Source organism: Myodes glareolus, chromosome 1, assembly GCF_982192425.1.
Source record: "Myodes glareolus chromosome 1, mMyoGla1.1, whole genome shotgun sequence".
NCBI lineage: Eukaryota > Metazoa > Chordata > Mammalia > Rodentia > Cricetidae > Myodes > Myodes glareolus.
In genome coordinates, this window is record NC_142026.1 from 35,700,041 (window position 1) to 35,724,769 (window position 24,729).

The 24,729-nt window shown below is 43.0% G+C and overlaps 1 protein-coding gene and 1 non-coding gene across 2 annotated transcripts in view; both read left to right on the forward strand.

Moving 5' to 3' along the window:
* Farp2 (FERM, ARH/RhoGEF and pleckstrin domain protein 2) overlaps positions 1-24,729 on the forward strand; it is a 105,683-nt gene that overhangs the window by 45,638 nt on the left and 35,316 nt on the right. Inside the window, exons 5-13 of the mRNA XM_048441958.3 lie at positions 1,788-1,866; positions 6,122-6,219; positions 7,813-7,927; positions 8,657-8,804; positions 13,630-13,725; positions 16,598-16,761; positions 17,258-17,326; positions 18,656-18,713; positions 20,872-21,130. Of these exons, the coding sequence (XP_048297915.1) occupies positions 1,788-1,866; positions 6,122-6,219; positions 7,813-7,927; positions 8,657-8,804; positions 13,630-13,725; positions 16,598-16,761; positions 17,258-17,326; positions 18,656-18,713; positions 20,872-21,130 (1,086 nt within the window). The remainder of the gene's footprint in view (positions 1-1,787; positions 1,867-6,121; positions 6,220-7,812; positions 7,928-8,656; positions 8,805-13,629; positions 13,726-16,597; positions 16,762-17,257; positions 17,327-18,655; positions 18,714-20,871; positions 21,131-24,729) is intronic.
* LOC125405426 (U6 spliceosomal RNA) lies at positions 4,733-4,836 on the forward strand. Its single transcript, XR_007233565.3, has one exon. It is a non-coding gene; the product is annotated as a U6 spliceosomal RNA (small nuclear RNA).

The window sequence follows — 24,729 nt, forward strand, 5'->3', positions numbered from 1 at the left end:
CCCACTCCCCCTACTCCCCCTCCCCCTCTCTTTCCAGTCCTAAGAGAAGTCATGGTGCCTTGCCCTGTGGGAAGTCCAAGGCCCTCACCCCTTCATCCAGGTCTAGAAAGGTGTGCATCCAAACAAACTAGGCTCCCAAAAAGCCAGTACATGCAGTAGAATCAAAACCCAGTGCCATTATCATTGGCTTCTCAGTCAGCACTCATTGTCAGCCACATTCAGAGAGTCTGGTTTGATCACATGCTCAGGCCTCTTTTAAGAAAAATGCTTCAGTAGTTAAGAGCACTTGCCCTCACAGGACCAACTGCCCACATGGGGGCTTATAACCACCTGCAACTCCTTTTCTAAAGAGATCTGCCACCATTTTCCAAGGGCACCAGGCAGCTCCACCACTTAACAAAGCAAACTTTTTAGCTTGGGGATTTTTCATGTTTTCTTGGTTTGGATTTTAGATATGGGGAGAGGAAGCAGCTTCTTTCCAAACTGCCCTTGCAGTCATGATCCTCCTGCATCAGCCTCTCAAAAGAAGGGATTAAAGCATGTGCTGTCATGCACAGCATTGACTATACTTGTTTTAAGTGACTACATTGAGAAAAGGATACATAGAAGTCACTGTGCAGAGAAGAAAAGGCTGTTGATGTTACCATAGTGTTTTAGCCAACTTCCTCCTCTTTCCCTAACAACTATACAGCCCTGCTGTTAAATTTCAGTGGCACAGACATCAGATCTGCCGAGTCAGACTGTTCTAGTTCGGGTAGTAAGTGCCAGTGACGTTTTTCTCTCTAATGTATGTAAGGATGGAAAAATGTGTTTTTATTACCACAGTATAATGGTATAAGCATATTAATATAATTTTATCCTAAAATATAAACAGGAATTTATTTTATTCTATGTGTTTGGTCATTTTCAAGACAAGGTCCATCTTTATAGCTCAGACTAGTCCTGAACCCATGATCCCCCTGCTTCAGCTTTCTAAGTGCTGGGGATCTTGTATCACTCCTGGCCCATATTTTTTTTTCAATTTTATTGTTGATGCTGCTTTTGTTTTTAGTGTCAGGGTCTTACTCTGTAGCCCAGGCTACCTTAGACTTAGTGTGTAGCCTAGGATTGCTTCAGATGCCTAGCAGTCCTACTGCCTCAGTCTCCCCAGAGCTAGGGTTACAGCCATGAGCCACAATACCTGGCTATAATTCAATTTTTTTTTTAAGAGACAATCTCACGTAGTCCAGGCTGGCCTCAAATTTGCTATGTATCCAAGGATGGATGACCTTGAACTCTTGGTCCTTCTGTCTCTAGTGCTGGGATTACAGGCATATACACCACACTTGGTTTTTATGTGGTCTTGGGGATGAAACCCAGTGCCTTGTGTATCGTAGACACATACTTTACCAACTCACTGTGTCCTCTCTAGCTTTTTTTCTTTTTCTTTTTGAGGAAAGGTGTCACTGTTAACCCCAGATGGCCTAGAATTCGATTTGTAGACCAGGCTGGCCTTGAACTCACAAAGATCCACCTGCTTCTGACATCTAAATGCTAGGATTAAAGATGAGCACCACCATGCCTGGCATTAATTTTAAAGTTTTAATCTGTAATTTCCCACCTACTTTAGAATGTTTTCAGAGTAATCTCTGTTTAAAGCAAAATATTAAGACTTCTCAATACATGTGTATTGAGAAAGTACCCATAAATGTGTGCATGGGAAATTTCTTTAATATTTTATTATAGAAAGAAAATAAATATGGAGATTAACCTTATCAGTGAAATTTTATTTTATTTTATTTTTACAGGGCCAAAGAATGCAGTGCTGCGTCTAGCGGTAAAATTTTTCCCGCCAGACCCTGGTCAGTTACAGGAAGAGTACACAAGGTAAAATACTCACACTAGCCAGGACTTTTGTTGTTCCTCTGCCTGAGTGATTAGAGTGAATGAGGTTGCGCTTCTACTGAGTTGTCACTGAGTGTGGCTAAACTGTATTTTTACGACATTTTATTTATTTATTGTGAAAAAGATTATGATACGCTATTTTAGTGCTATAATTTGATGGAAATATTTCTTGCATCCAGAGAGACTGAATTTTTGCTGGACCTCACAGCCAAGTTAATGATACACCTTGAGATCACATAAGCTTTATCTTTGTTTAGGTAGGGTTTTCATTGCTGTGGAAAGGCATCATGACAAAAGCAAAACCTTTTACTTGGAGAGGAAAAAGTTTATTTCATTTTAAAACTCTCAGGTCACACTCCACCACTGAGGGAAATTAGGGTAGGAACTCAAGACAGGAACTGAAGGAGGAATGCTGGTTACTGGCTTCCTTTTCATGGCTTGCTCAACCTGTTTTGTACCCCTCACCCTTTGGGATGGTCACGCCTACATTAATCACTAGTCAAGAAAATGCACCACAGACTTGCTCATAGACCATACTTGAGGGGCATTTTCTCAGTTGAGGTTCCCTCTTCCCAAATGACTCTAGCTGTGTGAAACTGACAAGAAGCCAACTTAACCTGTTCGGTTCCTGCTGTGTTTTACCTGCCTTTAAGAGAGCTTCATAACAACCAACCTTGTCTTGGATTTCCCATACAGTCAGTCTTTGCAGCCGAGGCTAATTCATGGCTTCAGTCTTAAATTGTGTCCTCTTCCATGCCCTAGCCCAGATAGTGTGTGTGTGTGTGTGTGTGTGTGTGTGTGTGTGTGTGTGTGTGCGCGCGCGCGCATGCATGTGCCATGGTAACTATCTGATGAAAGCAGCCAACAGGTCAGGTCAGAAACAACCTTGTAAGTATTCACCATAAATGTTGGAAAAACATATAGCTATTATTTGTCTGAATGAGTTGGGGTGGTAAAATGACTCCCCTTACAGAACTCTGTTAAAGATTTCTGTGAAGGAATCCTTGTCCCTTTCTCATGCTATTTTTGGTGTGGTTCAATAAATTCAGACCCAAGTTCTTTGTTAGGGGACAGACAGGCATAAGGGATAGTCAGACTTTAGGCAGGCACAAATATTTACAACAACAGAACACAGATTGACCAGTAACCACAAAGTGCGACAGAGAGAAGAGATGAGGAGAATAGTGGAGAATTCAAATTTGGTCTTGTTCTTGGTCATATAAATACAAAGTAAAGTGTTTAGTTTTCAACTCTTATGCAACATAAACACATTTTGGTACCTTTAAGGTTATCTTCGGTACATTAAAACATACACACACACAATTAGAACAAAAGGAATGAGTGAGAACAGGTTGGACATCTCAGTGTGGGTAAAGGTGCTTGCTGCCAAGCCTGCTGACTTGTGCTTAGTCCCCAGAGCCCATGGTGGAGAGGGAAGCAACCTCCCAAAGTCTGCTCTCACTTTCACATGCATGTGTGTGGAACATTATTATTCCCAAATAAATATTGTAAGCTAAAAATACATGAGCTCGGAGACAAATAAATAACAGTAAACATAGTTCAAAGAAGCATCTTAGGTTCTTACACAAACACAAACATGAACTAGAGCTTAGAACAAGGACTTATGCCTAAAATTTGAAAATAAAACTTTAATGGAGTGCTACAACAATTCAACCAGTATTCTCTGGGTGGCTTAGATTTATGCTTATGAATACAATTTGTCAAAATTCTGGTTAGATAAATATTTGTCAACAAAAGCCTGCCTCTGCCACCCGAGTGCTGGGTTTAAAGGTATGCGCCACCACCGCCCAGGAAAAGTTTATTTATTATGAATACATTGTTCTGCCTGCATGCCAGAAGAGGCATCAGATCTCATTACAGATGGTTGTAAGCCACCATGTGGTTGCTGGGAATTGAACTCAGGATGTCTGGAAGAGCAGTCAGTGCTCTTAACTGCTGAGCCACCTCTCCAGCCCTTGGCAATTTTTTGAAGTCTAAGAAGCACTCCTTTTTGAAGGGGAATCATTTTTAAATCATATTCTCACAAATTAAACAAAATACTCTCTGATTCAGGATTCTGTGTCTGAGTATTAGGTTCAGGTTGGTTTGGGGCATTCTGGTTTTGTTTGTTTTTGTTTTGTTGTTGAAAAAGGTTCTTATGACTAAAGCTGACTTTTAACTCACTGTGTGACTAAGGATGACCCTCTGTCTCCATTTCCTGAGTGTCAGGGCTCTAGGCTTTGGCCTCGACAGCTTGTCTAAGTGTTGCTAGGGATGGATCCCAGGGCTTCAGGCACTTGGTGAGCACTCTACCAACATCCCAGCTCGAGGAAGCCAGTTGTTCTCCTCTTATTTTCATTCAGAAGGTCTTTTTCCCCTTTAATTTATTAAAATGTATAACTATGGCAAAAAGAAAATTTCAAATAAAGTTACATAAAATAAAAAATCAGTGTTCTTTTGTTTTTGCCCACTCACGCACTCCGCAGGTAAATGCTAACACTGGCAGAAGTCTTTGTGAAGGTTGCAGCCTTTCCATGAACACAGCAGAGCCGTAAGAAAGTTAGGCTGCAGAGCACGGCCAAGTGGCATGTGTGAACTCTCAGTTGGAACTGCCCCCATTTTTAGCCATCCATGGCCTTTCACACTGCATGTGGACCGTCCCTAATTTATTTAGTCATTAGCATCTTAGTGCATTTGGGGATGATTCCCAGTTTCTGTTAAAATGTCACAAATAAGCATCATTGTTGGCATGCCTTTGTGAACGCTGGGAGTGCTGCTGTGGAGAAACTGTTAGCCTGGAACCGCCTGGCTAAAGAGCACACACATCTTAAGTTCTAGGAGAGTGCAGGTGCGCCTGTCAGCTGCACGTATGCTAAAATTGGAAGGACACAGGGATTAGCATGGCATGTGCACAAGAATCAGATGTAGGTTCATGAAGCATTCCATTTCATTTTTCAAAAAAGAGAAAGGTAGCATTTTTTTCACATGTGTGTGTTTTGCCTGCATGAGTTTCTGTGTACCACATGTGTGCCTGATGACCACCTAGCCATCAAATTCTCTAAACTGGAGTTATCGAACAGTTGTGGGGTCACCATGTGGATGCTGAGAGGTGAACCCTGGTCTTCCAGAAGAGCAGCCAGTGCTCTTAATTGCTGAGTCAGCTCTCCATTCCCAAATCTAGTAAAATTTTAATAGTTTGTACCAAAGTGTAAATTTCTGTGAGTTTGGGTTATTCACCAAGTTTTTCAACTCCTAGAACAATACTTAGAACTCTAGGCCGGGAGGTAGTGGTGGCACACGCCTTTAATCCCAGCACTCAGGAGGCTGAGGCAGGTGGATCTCTGTGAGTTTAAGGCCAGCCTGGTCTACAAGAGCTAGTTCTAGGACAGGCTTAAAAAGCCACAGGGAAAACCTGTCTTGAAAAGTCAAAAAAAGAAAACAAAAACCCTCTTACTCATCGCTTATTAAAGGATTAAATTAAGATATAAATATTTTCTTTTCTTTTTTTCTGTCTGCCTACCTACCTACCTAATTTATTTATTTATTTAGGAACAGGGTCTGACTATTATGTTGCTCTGGCTTTCCTGGAATTCACTATGTAGACTAGACTGGCCTTGAACTCACAGAGACCGCCTGCCTCTGCCTCCAGAGTGGTGGCATTAAAAGTGTGTGCTACCACACAATTTGCCTCACAAATGCTTCCTAGTTGTCTTCTCTGTCTACATTTTCACCAGTGGTATCTTAAAGCACTTGTTTCTTAGATCCTCACCGAGACTGAGTATTACCAATCTGCTTAAAAGAACCACGGCACATTTGAAGCTGTCTTCACTGTGTACTTCTGTTCTTCCTTCCAAATCTGTTGAGTGAAGTTTTGTTCTATGAATTTATGAACTTCCTTGTTGAAGGTATTATCTTAGAGAGTGTGATTGTGTGGGTCAGTGGTAGCCTGAAAGACTAGTTTCTCTGTCCTGCTGTTGGACAGAGGTTCCTCTGTATGCCGAGTCCTCGGTGTGTGCTCTGACGTGCACGGCAGCCTGCTGAGCTCTTGTTGTCTGACCTTTGCTGTCTGCTTGCTATCTGAAAGGGCTTTTGTGACTTGGCCTGTTCTTGAAGGGCTCTACAGTTTGTTCAGTGATGAGTGCTGCTCCCCAGAGCTGTGTGCTCTCTTAGAGAGGCGTGACTATATCGTGTTCAGAGAACTTTTGGAGTTGATCTCTTGCTTTGAATTCCTTTCTAGGTACCTGTTTGCCTTGCAGCTCAAGAGAGACCTCCTGGAAGAACGCTTGCCCTGCGCTGCCACCACTGCAGCCCTTCTCGTTTCCCACCTTCTGCAGTGTTAGTATCCCCACCGTGGGAAGATGCGTGGGCGGGCACCAACAGAGCTGCCCTTGGTTGGCTGGTGCTCATGTGTAACTGACAAGTCTGTTTATTTTTTAATGTTCATTTCTATTTAGATATACTCTTGATAAGATGAAAGCTAACTTCTATAATGTACCACTCCTTGAGGCAAGCGCTGCATCTAGACTCAAAGCTAGAATTGTAGTTACATCCGTTCTTTAGAGTTGTCTCCCATTTATGTCTTCGTGCTTCCTTTTTCCCCTTCCCACGCTGAAAAAGAACACTGAGCTCTCCACATGCTAGGCAGACATTCGGCCACTAAATCACAGAGCCAGCTCCTGGATGTTTTGTTGTTGTTATTATTTATATTTTTAAACAACTTGGACCAGCCTTAATTTGTGCACCCCCAGACCGACCTCTGTCTTCATGCCCCATCTACCTTTATGTAATTCAACAGCAATACATATTCAGAATCTGACATAAATCAGCTTCTCAGTGCACCCAGAAAGGGGCCTCCCGAGGGTGAGTTTCAGTCCTCGCTCTCTTTAAACATTAACACTTAAGGGAGGAGAACACTTTCCTTTAATGTCTTCCATGAAACAAAAGGTGATGGAGAAGGATATAAAAACTAAACTTACTTCAGAAATAAACTGTGAGAAGTGTAGCAAGAGATTCAGAGACATGGCTGCGTGTATTTCAGGATTTAGGAAGCCGTAGGAATAGAAAGAGAAGACCCACATTGTTTCTAGACTAAAGGTGAGGCCATGTCATGGTGCACTTACTATGTACAGGCAAAATATGTACAATAAAAATAAATACTTTTAAAATTCATAAATTTAGGAGATTTTTGAAAATTTGAAAAGCCCTGAAGGAAAAAATTATTTAGCATGCATTTTTTCTAAAGGAAAATGATTATTGTAGTTATAGTATTCATGAGACAATATATATATAAGCTGATTTTTAAAAATAGAAGCCTGGCAGTGGTGGCACATGCCTTTAATTCCAGCACTTGAACAGCAAAGGCAGGCAGATCTCTGAGTTTGAGGGTAGCCTGGTCTACAGAGTAAGTTCTAGGACAGCCAGAGCTACACAGAGAAACCCTGTCTCAAAAAACAAAAAAAAAAAGTACAAAACCAAAAAAAATAGTAAGCAAGGGCTAGAGAGATGACGCAAAGGTTCAGAGCACTTGCTGCTCATGCAGAGGTCTCGGGTTCTGTTCTCGGCACCCACACGGTGGCTCATAACCATCTATGACTCCGGTTCCAGAAGTACATTCTTCTGGCTTCCTCAAGCTCTGCATGCACATGGAATACATGCTATATCCATATGCAGGCAAAACACTCATACACATAAACTTTTAAAAATCTTTTTTAAAGTAAAATAAAAATGGTCTTTATACTCAGGATTCACTATAAACTCTAATCAGAATTTTTGGTCTTCAGGAGTTGGAGGGGGAAATCCCTATATCTTTTCTGTGTTTACTTATGAACAGCATAATATTTAGAAAGATAAAATATAAAGCATTTGCATGCTCAGTGCTCATCATTTATTTCCAAATCTAAGTGGCTGACTTTCATTGTCTCATCTCAGCGGAGATAGGAGATTATGATGAAGCCTTGGATCGAGAACACCTCAAAGCCAATGAGTACTTACCCAATCAGGAGCAATCCCTGGAAAAGATACTAGACTTCCATCAGAGGCACACGTAAGTTGGTTTGGGAGGTGGGTAGTGTAGTTACACAGCTGTGAGTTCATGTGAGCCTCACTTTCCTGAAGTCTGCTTACTAGGATGCTGGCCAGATTCACTTCTGTGTCCTAGTGTTGTGACCTGGTCTGTGAACTGTAGAGCATGTTAGGAGACCTTTATGTGTGTAGATCCAGTTACTTTTGTTGTTGCTGTTTTCCCAAGGTACAAGTTTCTCTGTGTAGCCCCAGATGTCCTGGAGCTCTCTCTGTAGACCACACTGGCCTTAGACTCACAGAGATGTACCTGCCTTGCCTTCCAAGTTCTGGGATTAAAGGCATGTGCCACCACCACTCGGTAAATTCAGTTGTTTTGTGACAGTATCATTTAGGACATTTCCTTCAGCTCACTTTTTGGTGGCTAGATATGTTGTTTGCACTTAACTTCAAGTAAGTTGTAAATCTGATCACTTAGTGAATTCAAATGCAACAGTCTATCTTTCCAAGTAGATGAGAATAAGAAGATAGAAGACTAACATAGAAGGAACCTATTTCCTTGACTTCTATATATGGTATGTTAGTTTGTAGTGGGTAAATGCATAGAAGTGAGCCATATTCCCTCTGAAAACAAAACCTTCCACACTGATTTGTTACCTGGACTTTTCTCATTGTTTTTCTGACCCACTTTCTTATATGCTTTGACTCCTTTAGAAGACAAGTCTTTGATATGTTAAAATGTTCTTTGTTATAGGGGCCAAACGCCTGCCGAATCAGATTTTCAGGTGCTAGAAATTGCAAGAAAATTGGAAATGTACGGCATCAGGTTTCACATGGCTTCTGATAGAGAAGGGACCAAGATTAACCTGGCAGTTTCTCACATGGGTGTCCTCGTGTTCCAGGTAGGTGGAAGGACAGGGAGGGGCAGAGCAGGCCTGAGTCCTGCTGCACGTGGCTTGTTGTTGTGTATTTGTTGGTGGATTTTTGTTGTGATGAATGAGTGCTATGTGTGGAAGAGAAACTTAGCATATCATCTGACCCTGCCTGCCAGCCTGGCCAACATCACTGCCTCTTACAATGAAGAAGCTGCTTTCTTGTCCTTCTCTCACATAAAACCCTGCTCACTGCCCTGGAACTCACCATCCCCACTACCACCAGGGCTGACCACTGCCCAAAATATCTGCTCTGTTATTCATTCTGATGTTGAACCAGAGTGACCCTTAGGATCTTAAACTGGGAATCAGGATCTTTTCTGGGGTTAGGGGAGTTGTGGACATTCTGGGGTTAAGAACTCTGCTGGCTACGAGAGGTTTTGATGACAGGAAGCTCAGAGTTAGACACAGTGACCTGAAAACAGGAGGAAGGCCTGATTTGTCTGTATGACGAGCCGTCGCAGCCCCACTGGCAGACACAGTGTACATTCCCTGAGCTACAGCCCTAGAGGAGTCGTCCCTCCGTGGTTTGTGTCGGAAGTTAGAATCAAGGCATCTCCCAGAAAATGTAGACTCACGAGAAACCTGCAGTTAGAACACTGGCCAGATTGACAGGAAATTGGAGGCTTCTTTGAAAAGCCTCACTGTCTTACCAAAAGTGCTGATGGTGGTATCTGCAGCAGAGCACTGGTGTGCAAGCTCCTCTGGAAAGCTGAGTATTAGGGCAGCACAGAGAACTTCATTTGTCCCTAACCTGGGTCTATTCTTTCTCAACACTTTGGAGCACTCAGTTCCAGCTTCTACCACACAGTGTCTTCTGAGAATAAGTGTATACATCCTGACCCTTCAGACCTTCTTATGGATAAGGTGCTCTTTTACATAATCACAGTGCATTTACCACTGATACCTTAATATACTGTAATCCCAACTGTCAGGGAGCTGAGTTGGGATCACAAGTTCAAGGCCAGCCTGGGCAACAAAGCAAGCCTTAAAAAAAAAAAAGAAGAAGAAGAAAAATGGCATCATACTGTCTCATTGGGTAAGTCTGCTTGCTACCAAACCTGATGACATGAGTTTGATCCTCAGAACCTGTTCTGCACTATCAAAAGGCCAAGGCAGTTTCTTTGTTCATCAGCCAATGAAAGCAACACATAAACAGAAGGACCTCCTATGCCATTTCCCCTTTTCTGTTTAAACAAAAAGGAAGGTTTTAACTTTAACATAGTAAAATTACATGTAACAAAACAGGTATCAAGTAAAAACTACTTGATATAGTTATAATATACATATTTTATCTTTTCATAACTGAGGAAAACTGTAATAATAACTATCTATTCTCCAACTCCATCAAAGACTCCAGAAGGATATATTACCTAAGTAAACAGGAAGTACATTGTAAGCAACTTCCAAAACTCTAGAATCGACAGAGACATCTTGCTGCCTGGACAGTCACCCAAAGTTCTTCTGCATCATTGGGGCATCCATCTTCAGCCTACAGGCCCATAGTATCCAGCAGACTTTTCTATGAAACAGGAAATTTCAAAGACAGTTCAGTCAGTTTCTTCTGTGTCCTGCAGAATGTCTTGCAGACTTTTTCATGAAGCAGGAACCCCAAAGGACCATCTCACCTTTAGGCAAGTTCAACAGTCATTTCTCTGTGGGTTCTACATGTCTGGTTTTTACAGCATATCATGAAACAGTCTGGGCAAGAGCAGTTTCGTGCCCAAATAGCTAACCAACTCCATAAGGAGTTTCTTCAATGCCCATCTTCCTCTTGAAGTAGCTTGGTGCTGCCAGGAGCAGATGTGTCTCATTGTCATGAAAAGTCCTAAGTTATTAAAACATTTTAAATGCCATATTCTGAAGGTCTCTGAAAGATTTGAAGAATACCTATCTAAATATTTCTCTATACATCTAGAAAATCTAACTAACATGACTACAAACTTGACTATTATAGATTATCTATTAACCTATATTTCTTACACATTACATTTTTAAATGAACTATATAATTACAATACCTTAATCAAGAGAAGAAATATACATATAACAAAACTGACCTTAAGTTTGTATCAATAAACCGAGATCCACACCAGTGCAAATTATTCATACCTATATCATATCCCCCTTTAAATGTAAATAAACATTTATAAACACTATTTGGACTATGGGTGCAGTTCTGTCCATCCTGCTGACTGGGGGCACTGTTAATCGGTTCTTTCACGATGTATCATGTGTGCTAGGTTCATTTCAGTCAGAAATTGGGCGAAGTAATTTTTTTAGGATGTTTATGGCAACCTTTCAGGACACCTTGGTCCATGAAACCATATTCGCCTTGAGGCAATCCATAGGTTCTCATCTTCTGTGAAAACAAAAGAAGAACCTCTTTTCCAAAGCAGTTTATCCTTAGACTCAAATTTGGAAGTAATGATATCTTTAGAACATATATGCTGGTTTATCTTAGCAGCCCATACAATGAAATGTTTCTCTGTACTTAGCTCCTTCACAGTCAAAAAGTTCAAAGAAAGCACAATAATACACATAATCCAGACTCTCTGTGAATTTTCCATTTTTACTGGCTTATTTTCTTACTTCTTTTAATCTATGACTATCTGTACTGTCTCTTTAAAGACTTTACCCTTTTTTAAGCATTAACTTTATTTTATGACTCTATACTCTTTTTCTTCTCTCTCCCAACCCTCCGTACATTTATCCAACACTGTGACCCATTTAGAGTTCTTTTATGTCTGAATCTGTCCTTATTGCATTATCTGTAATTTTTTAAAATTACTAAGCAGCTTGCTAAAAAATGCTAAGCAGCTTGGTTGCAGCTGCTCTGGATGTTGGCTCCGCCTTGCTCCAATTTTAAAATGGTGGAAGCACCACCAGTGTCAGCTCTGGGGCTGCCAGGCAGGAGCTGCGCTCAGCAGTCCAACCCCAAGAATGAGCGTGCAGCACATAAACCCTTTTTATCTGAGTAACAGCCAAATCTGCCATGCCGAGCGCTGTGCAGCCTGGAAATATCTCTGTACATGGTGGCGGGAATCCACCATGCTCTCCTGCTTGTACACTCTAGTAGACCTGATCCAGCTGCCTGCCCAGGTGGGGAGTGCTGAGCCATGGGCGTGGTCTCAGTGACTTTCCAAGTGGGCACACAAATACCTGGATTCACAAATGGCATCAAAATGCTTCATAGCTGGCAGCACAGCCTAGGAAGCTTCATTTTAAAATGGTGCGGCTTTTTTTCTGTTACTGCTGAAGTCAGGAAAACCTCAAAATAGCTGCAGCATGCCACCAGCAAATTGCAAGCCGTGTTAAACACACACACACACTCTCTCTCTCTCTAGACAATATATAGTCTAGAATTTCTTTTTCAAGCCCTCTCAGGTTTTACGTGGATTTGGTTGACCATGTTGGAGTACCAATTGTTGCAGGAGAGGACCCACTTGTTTGTCCCCGATGCCCAGCTAGCTTACAACCGAAATAACCACACAGAAACTGAATTAATTAAAACACTGCTTGGCCATTAGCTCTAACTTATTAATGGCTAACTCTTACATATTAGTTTAACCCATCTCCATTAATCTGTGTATCGCCATGTGGCAGTGGCTTACTGGAGATTCTAACTGGCAATCATCTCAGGCGGAGGATCCATGACTTCTCTGACTCTGCCCTTCTTCCTCCCAACATTCAGTTTTGTTTTCCCTGCCTACTAAGTTCTCCCCTATCAAAAGACCAAGGCAGTTTCTTCATTCATCAACCAATGAAAGCAACACATAAACAGAAGGACCTCTTACACCAAGAACCCCCCTAGAAGAAGAAAAGAACTGACTTCTACAACTTGTCCTCTGACCTCAACACATGTTCCATGGCATGTATGCACACGCGCACACACACGCACACACACACACACACGCGCACACACACACACACACACACACACACACACACACACACACTGTTCCGTACAAATTAAACTGGTGACTTTACTGTCCTCCAGAGGGTGGTTGCAGTGACAGGCTTTCAGTCAAGAGTGAGAGGGAGGTTTTGCTGTGAACTCACTGCTGCTTCAGGCTCTGAGCCTTGTCCATCTGTTACTGTCACAGAGTAAACATCAATCCCTAGAAACAAATCAGAATGGTAGAGAAAAACAAAGGTAAAACAACAGTTACAAATTTAGAAATAGGATTAGGTTTGCGAAATGACTCAGCTAAAAAAGGCCCCTGCTACCAAACCTGATGACCCTAGTTAAAAAAAAAAAAAAATTAAAGAAACCAAAATCTGGGCAGCAGATCTGCCCATTGCTTTTTAGAGAGTCATTTCTAAACCCTCTGAAAGCTACATATGTGTGCTCTGGTCACATGCCTGTATTTGTTTTTGCATCTGTCCATCAGCAAATGTGGAAACTAGAAGTTTTCTTTAACTACAGTGCAGTCTAGGATCATCTTCCTGCCTTTCCCTAGAAAGAAACCTGACGCCCCTCTCCCTACCAGCCTGGTCAATACCACTGCCTCTTGCAGACACTTTCTTTTGTTAGGAGTACTTCAAAATGTGTGGTGTTACTATTGTTTTTTTAAAATTTGTAATGAAGCTGTATCTAAGAAACTGAAATCACCAGTACAAAGCAGACAATAGGTTTGATGTTGGCGGGTTGACTCAGAGCTGCTCCAGGAGAAATGGGGGTGTGCACTCGGTCCGCTCTGCTGCTTATCAAGGATGTGACTTAAGTGGAGTCTGCTCTCTGTGGAAAGGTGTGTGTGCTTACATTATATGTGTGTCTGTCTCTGACGTTTCAGGGAACCACCAAAATCAACACTTTCAACTGGTCCAAGGTCCGGAAGCTAAGCTTCAAGAGGAAAAGGTTTCTCATCAAACTCCACCCAGAGGTCCATGTGAGTATTATCTTAGAACTTTTAATATTGTTAGGCAATTTAGTCCTACAGATTATTAAAAGCTTTTTTTAGACATTTGTAATAAAATTGGGGGAACACATGTGTAATATCAGCACTCTGGAGAAAGAGGCAGGAAGATCAGAAAGAAGTTCAAGGTCATCCCTGGCTACTTATGGAATTGGAGCCCAGCCTGGGCTAAAGACCCTGTCTCCAAAAACCCTAGTTTATAAATCATTTCAGGATCAGGTATTTAATAATTTAAAGCCGGGATTTGGGATTAGAGTCAAAATGGGGAGTGCCTAGCATGCCCACATTGCCCCTCTGGGGAACTTATCAGTTCCTACCTTGAAGGTTTCCAGTTCATTTTGGCCTAGGAAGACATGTTGAGAGTAATTTGAGCCTATCAGCAATGTACAGCAAGAACTTCTGCTAGATGGAGCTAAGGGGCCTCCCCTGTCTTCCCAGGTGCTTTTAATGATCTTGGGGGCCAGAGAGATGGCTCAGCAGTTAAGAGCACTCACTGCACTTGCAGAGGACCAGGCACAGTTCCCAGCAACCACATCGTGCCTCACTACTGTCTGTAGTTCCAGTTTTAGGATGTCCAACCCCTTTTCTGACCTCCACAGGCATGTCCACACATGGTCCACAGGCATACAAGCAGGTACATACACAGACACTTTAAATAAATAGTCCCCAAAACTTGACCCCTGACTTGGTTTGGTTGAAGAATCCTTGATTATTAATAAATAATAAGAACTCCTTTTAAGCCAGGCGGTGGTGGCGCATGCCTTTAATCCCAGCACTCTGGAGGCAGAGGCAGGCGGATCTCTGTGAGTTCGAGGCCAGCCTCGTCTACAAGAGTTCCAGGACAGGCACCAAAGCTACAGAGAAACCTTGTCTTGAAAAAAACAAAAGAAAACAAAAGCAAAGGAACTCCTTTTAATCCCAACATTCATGAGCTGGGAAAGGAGAATTATAAAGTTTGAGACCAGCCTGGTTTATATAGCAAGGTCTAGTCTAGAAAAACAAAAACACCCACTCCCCCCCCCGAGATTTCAATCAACAACAGCTGGCAAGCTAATAACCACAATTTCATCGAATGATTAGAAATAGAAAAAGGAACTATCTGTGTTATGTGATCATTGGGAAAATTCAATACTTCAAGTAGTTAAGTTTTCAAATGTATCTTCTTTACCCAAAGGAAGTTAGAAAACAGTAGATTGCATGGCTGAAGCTTGAGATGCAACCTGGGTGGGGTTCAGAGTGCTTCCTGTCCCAGCAGCATCTGGGCCTTTGGACCAGTCATAAGAGAGTCCCTGTCTAAACCTCTGAGAAACACATGGGGTTTTTGTCCACGTTCATGTGTAGTATGGGGCAGCACTGGTTTCAGTAGAGACTTAGAGCATGTGTCTGTGTGCATGCATGTGTCTGTGTGTCTGCATGTGTCTGCACGTGTCTGTGTGTTTGCTTGGCTGTTTGGTTGTTTTTGTTGTTATTTGGTTTGGTTTTGAGTTTTATGAGACAGTGTACCCCAGACTACCTGCCACAGACTCCTAAGTGCTGTGGTTATATCCCCATAGCACAGACCCAATCAAAAGAAAGGTGTTCTGCTGTTTATTATTTAAATAGTACTCTGCTCTCTATGGATAAAAAGATGCAAACCAGAGGTTTCCTTTTTCTCTGAGTAAAATGTGTTTAGAGTTATTCTGGAAAGGTAGAATAGAAATACTGCTGTGTGTGTTGTGGAATATTGCTTCAACTGTAAAAGTGTGTTACACTTGTTCCTGCTGCATTTGTTTAATTATGTAAAGGTGTGTTGCTTTTGTTTATGCTGTGTTTGTATAATTACGTAAAGATGTGTTGTTGTTTCACCTTACCTGCCAGAGGCACCTGATTAGTCTAATAAAAAGCTGATCAGCCAATAGCTAGGCAGTAGAAGGATAGGCAGGGCAGGCAGACAGGGAGAATAAGAGGAAAGGAGAGAGGGAGAAAGAGAGATGCCCAAGGGTAGTCAGGAGCCACCAGCCAGACACAGAGTAGGACGTACAGAATGAAAGAAGGTAAAAAGCCCCAAGGCAAAACGTAGATGAGAGAAACAGGCTAATTTTAAGTTAAAAGAGCTAGTGAGGAAATTATAAGATAAGGCTGTGCAGTCGTAACTAATAATAAATCTCTGTGCCATGATTTGGGAGCTAGTTGGTAACCCAAAAGAAAGCTTGCCACACTGCTCAGTTTACAAAAGTAGCTATTGGAATGGCATGTTTTAAAGTTACATTTAAATACCTAAACACCTAGGGTTTTTTGTTTGTTTGTTTTTGAGAAAGTTGCATTTAAATTCCTAAACGCATAGATTTTTTTTCTTTTTCTTTCTTTCTTTTTTTTTTTTGAGGGGGGTTCAAGATAGAGTTTCTCTGTGTAAACAGCTCTGACTGTTCTGGGACTTGTTTTGAGACCAGGCTGTCCTTAAACTCACAGAGATCTGCCTGACTCTGCCTCCCAAGTGCTGGGACTAAAGGTTTGCACCTCCTCCACCCAGCCACCTAGTTTCTAAGACTAAGTAGAAGGATTGAAGTATAAACAGTTGTATAATGTGATTTGATAATATATATCATAAGATTAAAAATGCATGTGGTCTGAGAGCTCAGAATTTCATTTCTAGGCATCCAAAGGAATCAGAGTCAGACAGCAGTGGTTGATGTATGTGAGCCCTAAAGCTGTGACTTGTAGTTCTCTAAGGCACGTGCCACCATGCCTGGCTCTAATTTTTAATTTTGAAACTACCTGTGATAGGATCTGTTTCCAGAACTTGCTTTCTGTTCTCCAGAACTTTATTGTTGTATTTGCTTCTTGAACCTTTGTATGTTATTTTTAGGGACCCTACCAGGACACATTAGAATTCTTGTTGGGTAGCAGAGATGAATGTAAGAACTTCTGGAAGATATGTGTGGAGTACCATACCTTTTTTAGGCTTTCTGACCAGCCTAAACCAAAGGCAAAAGCTGTCTTCTTCAGCCGGGGCTCCTCCTTCAGATACAGGTAGGGCTGACCTCAGCTATAGGTACAGCTGACTGCTGGGGAGCGGGAGGTAGGAGGGAGGTGTCATAGGCTGGGCAGATAATTGCTTCTAGGAGTAGTTTTGTGAAGGACAATACATAGAGAAAAAATCAAATATTAAAAGTATGAGAAAATAGGAGCAATGTGGTGGTGGCACATGCCTTTAATCCCAGCACTCTGGAGGCAGAGGCAGGTGGATCTCTGTGAGTTCAAGGCCAGTCTGGGCTACAGACAGGCTCCAAAGCTACACAGAGAAACCCTGTTGCAAAAAAAAAAAAAAAGGAAAGAAAGAAAAAAAAAAGTATGAGAGAATAGGCTTAAAAACTGCCTAGAAAATTGTCTATGCTTATTATAGAGTGTAATTTTGAGTTATTTATACATGTGTCTGGGAGAGGATGGACAGTCTTACTTCTACTCTTAACTGTAAAGGTAATACTGTGAATTACTGTTTTGTTTTTAACTGAGCCTTTATTTGTAGTGGAAGAACTCAGAAACAACTAGTAGATTATGTCAAAGACGGTGGGATGAAGAGAATTCCATATGAAAGGTAAACTGTGGTGTTTATCATATAAAGTCTATGTCTTTAAATTTGCTATTTTAAAATCTTTTATGTGTGTGGTGTTTTGCCTGCTTTCATGTCTGTGCATCACATGCCTCCACGCTTTCAGAGGCCAGAAGAGGGCGCCAGATCCCCTGGGACTAGAACTGTAGACGGTTGCAAGCTGCCACGTGGATGCTTGGACTTGAACCCATGTCCTCTGGAAGAGTAGCCAGTGCTCTTAACCACTGAGCCTTCTCTCTAGCCCTTTCTCTCCTTTAAGAAATAGGGTCTCACTGTGTAGCCTTGGCTGTCCTGGAACTCATGTAGCCTGGGCTGGCCTGGAACTCACAGAAATCCTACTGATTCTGTTTTCCTGAGTGCTAGGATTAAAGGCATGTGCCACCATGTTCAGGTTATTTTAAATATTTACTTGGATAACTGGCATTTTAAAGGTATAAACATGTACTTAAATGCTGAGGGTTTTTTGTTTTTGTTTTTGCTTTTTATTCTTTTTAAAGAATTTAATAAGGTTTGTAATGTTTTCATGGAAATAATTGCATTCATACTTAGTATGAATTTACAGTTTATAAACTGCGTAGCTCATTTTGTATATGACATTTCCCCGTGGTGTCTTAGTTCCTTTTCCTGTCACTGTGATTAACACTGGACAGGAGTAACTTAGGGAGGGAGGAGGGGCTTGTTCTGGTTTTCAGTTCCAGGTGGCAGTCAGTCATAGTGGGGAGATGGAAGCAGCAGGCCCGAAGCACTTGGTGACAGTGCTGCCACAGCCAGGAGGCAGGATGCGGGGAGATGGAAGCAGCAGGCCCGAAGCACTTGGTGACAGTGCTGCCACAGCCAGGAGGCAGGATGCGGGGCGGGGTGGCTTTGCTCAGTTCACTCCTTCTAAAGAATAGGATCCTCTCCCAGGGAGGAATGCCGTTCACAGTGGGAAATTCACATAATCAGCATAATTCTCAAGGCATACTCCAAAGCTAACTGACCTCAGAGGCTTATCTCCCTAAGTGATCCCAGATCCTGTCATTTTGGCTAACACTAACCTTGAGAGTGTGGTCAGCAGCCTCAAAACTCCTGTGGAAGATTTTCATTAGTATGCATATATAATTTTGTCCCCTTTGAATTTCTTTTTTAATTTCACTTACTGATTCCTTTTATTCTGCCAATTTCTAGCTTGGCACCCTGTCTTGGTCATGTTCTTATGTGAGCTTACTTCATGGATACAATACAGACATGCGACTTATAAACACATGGTGAGAAGGATAATGGCAGATAAGGAGATGGGGGTGTGAGCCTCACAGCATATTCTCTGTTTTGCAGACGACACAGTAAGACTCGGACGTCCCTTCATGCTCTGACTGCCGATCTACCTAAACAGGTCAGTCTTTGGTTGAAACCATAGCAGTATTAACTGCGAGGGTATGGTCTTCTAGACAGTCATCTTCAGTGTTGTAAGAACTCACATGACTTAATGCACAGTTCTGACTTCAGAGTGAATCCCAGGTGATGAGACAGCCGTGAGCTCTGCCCTGTGCAGTCTGCTAGGAAACCTAAACCAGTGCCAGCTGTGCAGGTGATTTCCTGAATACACGGCAGACTCTCCAGGTGGTGGACTGCTGTAAGAAGGCGGAGCACAGAGACAGCCCTCCGTTGACACTTAACAGCCTTACATCTGTGTGTGTCTGGTCTGATTACGACTGTATTAAAGCAGAGATACACAGAGATGTGCAGATTCCTCCTGAAAGAACACTTGGCAGGGATGTCCTCAATGAGATATCAGCTGCTCCATGGCTCTGTGCTGAGCCATAAGTGACTTAATTAGTCACATAAGTGACTAATCTGTGTTCCCGGTCTCCCTCCCTCAGAACAAGTCTTTTACCATTTTCATATCAGCTCCCACACTCAAGCATGATTGTATGACCAATCCTGCTTTCGGTACCATTATGTAATTATTTCCTTGTGCTACTGTGATTTCATGCTTATAGTTCATTCTGAGCAGTAGTTGCCCATTTTTATTGATAGTCTATCATTTATTCTGAGCACAGTTTCCGAGAGCTTTTTTTGAACCCTATATCTTAATGTTTAGAGTCCCCATCTTTTAATTAAATTTTAGTTGATAAATATCCTAAAAATTACATTTAAGCTTTAGTTAGATTATTTTAAAAACCACAGAAAATAAAGAAATGTGATTGAGTGATTAAGAAAAGGCAATATGGCAGGCATGGTGACTGACACGTATCATTTCAGCACTGAAGCAGGAGGCTTATGAGTTCAAAGCCAGCCTAGGCTACATAGAAGACACTGCCTCAAACAAAATAAAACAAAACTAAAAGCAGGCACTATGGTAGCCATTGGAAGTAGATTCCTTTTAAACTATGACCAGCTATGTTTTTCTACAAGGCTGGTTATGGGCCTCCTGGGACAGCACTTGCTTGCTTCTCATGCTACCATGTGTGGATACCTAGTTATATTGCTTATGGACATAGTGTTCTGGAGATGCAGTTCTGTGACAGGGTTTCTTTGTGTAGCTCTGACTGTCCTAGAACTCTCTCTGTAGACCAGGCTGGCCTCAAACTCATAGAGATTTACCTGTCTCTGCCTCCTGAGTGCTGGGATTAAAGGTGTGTGCCACCACTGCCCGGCTAAGGGTTTTTTCAAGGCATTACTGTATCTTAGTAATGCACATATAAGAGTGATGCTTAACAAGTAGAGAAGTGAGGCATCCTTGCATGTCACATCATGCGTGGGTCATGGCTAGGGCACCTGGAGTAGAGAAGACCACGGTGTGCTTCCTTCCCTTCCCTTGCCTGCTGTAAACCTCTCCTAACTCATACTTAGAGCCACCGTAGCATTTTCAGAATGTCCCAGGGCTTTTACACTTGATGCTGGCAAGTGGCATCCTAATCAGTGATTCTCAGCTCCCTTCTCACTCACCAGTGGACTGACATGTGTATCTCCTTCTTGGTGATACTGAATCTCTAACACTCAAGAACCCCAGGACTGTCACTGTGTCCTTGTCATCTGATGTCAGCAACACAGTGGAGGGCACTTTTAGCTGAATAGAGATATGAACATCCAATTGTATCTGCCTATAAATGTAGGAGAACTAGGGCTGCCACAGAACCTTGTCCGCCTGTCACCTAGTTTGCTGTGATAGCTTCTCTTCTTCACTGTGACATTTCATGCCGCAGCAGTGGGGAAAGAATTAAAGCATGTTTGTAAGCATATGGCCTTCGGTCAGTCTGCAGTAGTGTACATTTCTAAGCCAGGCACCGCACACATCTGTAATCCCAGTACCTGGGAGACAGATTGCCACAAGTCTGAGACTAGCCACGACTACAGTGAGACCGTCTCTAAACAAGATGCAAATCCTCTCTTGTTGAATGGGCAAATCTGCTCAGTTTCCCTTTTTAAGAAAACGGTTAAGGATGTATAGATGTTGGAAGTTGACCCAATTGACTTTACAATTTGTAATAGCGTTTTTTAATTTTATTTGTGCCTTTTTTGTCTTTTCTTCTCTTAATTTTGATCCCTAGAGCATCTCATTCACCGATGGCTTGAGAGCTTCTGCCTCCCTGTCTTCAGCAAATGCCTCCTTTTATGCACTCCCTGCTTCCTCTTTGTCCCCTTCTGGTATGCCCAGTGTGAAGGACAGCAGCAGCTCCCTTGTGGATCCCCAGGCTCCCTCCGTCAAGAGCACAGCAGCAGAGAGGAACAGCAGAACATCATCATCTGAAGGCCCCAGCACGCAGTCTGCCCATCTCCCTGGACCCCCTGTGCTCCAGCCTGGTCCAGGTGCCGGGTTTTGTGGTGTTGTGAACAGCCATGGTTCTGCCTGTCCCAGAGGACAGAGTCTCAATGCTTTAGACCTAAACAAAGGGAGGGCCAGTAGGGGACTGAAAGCTCTTGACAGAAATGACAGTAGCGAGGATGAGTTTTTTGCAGGCTCCTTCTTGCCCAGCAGGGAGTCCCAGGGTGGCCGGCAGTGCCTCAGAGGGCCCCCTGTTTTCACATTGACAAACGCACAACTGCAGGTGTCTGAAGAGTTCATCGACGATGACCCGGCAGACATCTCCTTCTTTGCTGGAGGCTCCGAGGCCTTTTCTTTCCCGTATGGTTCTTTAGTCCTTCAGGAGTCGCTGTTACCCGTCCAGTCGGCTGGGTCCCCTGCCTTGTGTGGTCTGGATTCCTTCCAGCACCCAGCGTCGGCCCAGTCCAGCCCAGATAGATACTCCACTGAGGCAGTGGACATGAGTGTAGAAGATGATTTTGAATTTGGGGAAGGAAGTGACTTCAATGGCAATGTCCATCCCTCAGACACCTCAGAGCTGTTTGAGGTGAAGGCACAGGCCAGCCTGATGCAGAGCCTGTTGAGTCCTTCTGAAACTAGCTCACTTAGGAACAACCAGTCTGATAACAGCTCCCTCAACAACATGCCACTGCATGGTGGGCTCTCTCTGCACACATCCAGCTCAGCCAATCAGTCAGAGGCCAGCTCCATGGTCAACTTCCCAGCCTACTCAGTGCGCTCCGAGTCCAGCTCAGCCTTCCAGTTCTCTGACATTGTAGACCAGCTAGAGCAGCTCAGCTACCCACCCACAACCGCTGAAGACTCGAGCAGCACAGACACAGACTCATGGGACTCAGAGGCTGAGGCGCCCCTGGACATGAACCTCTTCTTCAGCAACCCTTTTGCACAGACTGGTGGGGAGAGAGTCCCTTTCAGTTTTCAGCCCAATTTAAAGACTTCCACTCCAGGGAAACAGATAGATCAAAACCCATCTTGACCCTCAGGTTTCCTTTATCAAGAGACCCCTCCCCCGGGTACAGTTAGAGATCAGAATTCTTAGCCTCAGACATAGAAAGTGAATGAGTTCATGCTAGATAGTCAGGGGTTGTTTCTAATTACAGGTAGATTATTTGGTTTTGAATGTCAAGGAGCTAAAACTTTGATTTGAAGTGATGTTAAACTTACACGTGACTCTAAACTAGAGGAGCATTTTCAGCCATTCCCTGTAGTGACTGAGGAATTGACCTCTGCAGCATTGGCGTTTTTGACACCTGCTTTGAATTCGTGTAAAAACCGGTGCTATACATTTTTAATATTACATACAGTTCAGATTCTTGTTTATCTGTAATAGATTGTGTGCCATGCCCCTTTGGTGCTGCTTTTAAAATAACCCATACTTCCCATGACCAGTTAGCATGTAGGTTTTGTTTAGTTTGTACAGCCAGCACACTTTTATTTTGTGTATAAAATCTCTGCAGAATGCCTTGAAAGCTTCCTAACTAAGGAGGGACAGTGGAGACTCGCCTTCTGGATGCAGAGGTGGCCCTGGGACTTCACTGGTGCCACCAGCCTCTCCTTATTACAGACTTGAGACCAAGGCCATGCTGTGTGTAGAGCAGGCTTGCGGAGGTGCTGGTCTAAACGCCACTGTGAAAGCGTGAGCTGCTTTGCTTCCCTCTGTTCATCTCAATTACAGGTGCGGTAGGCGCTGTGGTTGTAGCCGAGCAGAGCCAGATCCACAAGTGAGCTTTGAAGGTCATAACATGAGTTGGTGCAGGAGAGTCGTTTCTTTTAGTGGCATAGACAGTTGTTTGTTTAAAATGATTAGAACATAAAAAATGCCTCAGGATGTACTAGAATTTGAGTCCTCTCTCTCAGAATGATGTTGGGTTGCATGAGTCTGTATTATACATTGCTAGCTGTTTCCAGTAGATACTGTTGTAGACATGGCTCTGCCCCAAAGCCGCAAGGGCCCAGTGAGCATGTGCTGAGGTAGCCCTGATTGGTGTTATGTGGAGGACTACCTGTTCCAAAGTACTGTCAAGGACAGAACTGATGTTCGTGGTACAGACAGGATAAACCAGGATCTCATAAGTGCTGGCCTGAATCTGTCCTGGCCAGACTCGGTTATGTGTGTCTGGTCCACAGGCCCGCAGGTGACTTGGTGTGTTATCGTGCATTTGGTTGGTTTGGTGGTGGTCCTTTGTGATCTTATATAGCAGTGCAATACACATTGAAAGTTTCATTTTCTTCTCAAAATGTCCTGTGGAAATCCTTTTTTTTCTGGTGTGAACCCAGGTCCTTGAACATACTAGGCAAGTGCCTCATCACCGAGGTCCATCTCCAGCCTCCTCTGGAAACTTTTTTTTTTTTTTTTTTTTTGGTTTTTCGAGACAGGGTTTCTCTGTGGTTTTGGAGCCTGTCCTGGAACTAGCTCTTGTAGACCAGGCTGGCCTCGAACTCACCTAGATCCGCCTGCCTCTGCCTCCCGAGTGCTGGGATTAAAGGTGTGCGCCACCACCACCCGGCCCTCCTCTGGGAACTTTAACCATTCATTCAGGGTCTGTGCTAGGATGGAATAACAGTGCTGGCCTTTGAGGCATTGTGGGCATCTGTCTTCTCTTATTGTATTGTTCAGATTATAGCAAGGTGGTTGTGGCTGAATGTATCCTTTTTTTTTTCTTTTGGTTTTTGTGACAAGGTCTTACTGTGTAGCCCAGGCTGACCTAGAACTCATGTAGCCCAAGCTAGCCTTGAACTCATGGCAATCTATTTGTCTCAACCTCACAAATGCTGGGAACATAAACCATGCCCAGCCATAATTTTCATTGTTGTAATTCCCTTAGACTTGTAAGCTTCAGTCTCTTCTGTTGGTCCAGTCAATCAGTGCTTGCTGTGTGTTTAGTTGTTATTCTGTCCCCTTTTTTCTTAAGGTGGGGTGCTGCCCTCCATGCGTTCAAGGTAGCACTACTTAGAACAGAAGTGCTTCAGAAGCTGGTCTTCTCCCAGTGTTTCATTCCCAGAGTAAACCTTGGATTTTTGTTACGGAGAAGAACTAGTATGTATCATCTTTAAACTGTTCTTGAACCTTAGTGTTCATGTGGTTGCTGAAGACTACCCAGCTCCCTCATTGCTACTTACCCAGTGCACTCTTTAATGCTGTGAAACAACCAGGTTGTCATACGTGATTTCTAGCTGGCTGGTTGGTCTTATTTTCTGAGACTCTGTATCCCAGGCTATCTAGCCAAAGATATCTTGGCCCTCTACCTCCACATCTAGAACGCTGGGATTCCAAGCGTACCTGCTCTCCCACATCTAGTTTATGAGGCGCTGAGGGTTGAACTCAACACTCATTTGTTTTCTAAGCAAGCCCACCCTCTTAGCAGGCCCAGTAGAGGAGGGTAGAGCTCACTCTACTACCAGGCTTGGGTGACCACTTCATGGTAAAGCTGGTGCTGATGGAAAGGGTTGTTCCCATCAGACAGGCAAGGACCTCCTCCTGATAGAGAGCCGCAGTGAAGTCTGTTGTCACCGTCTTCTGTTGGGCTTCCTATAAAATGGATTTTGTTGTTTGTTTGTTTTTTTATTTCTACTAATAGAACCT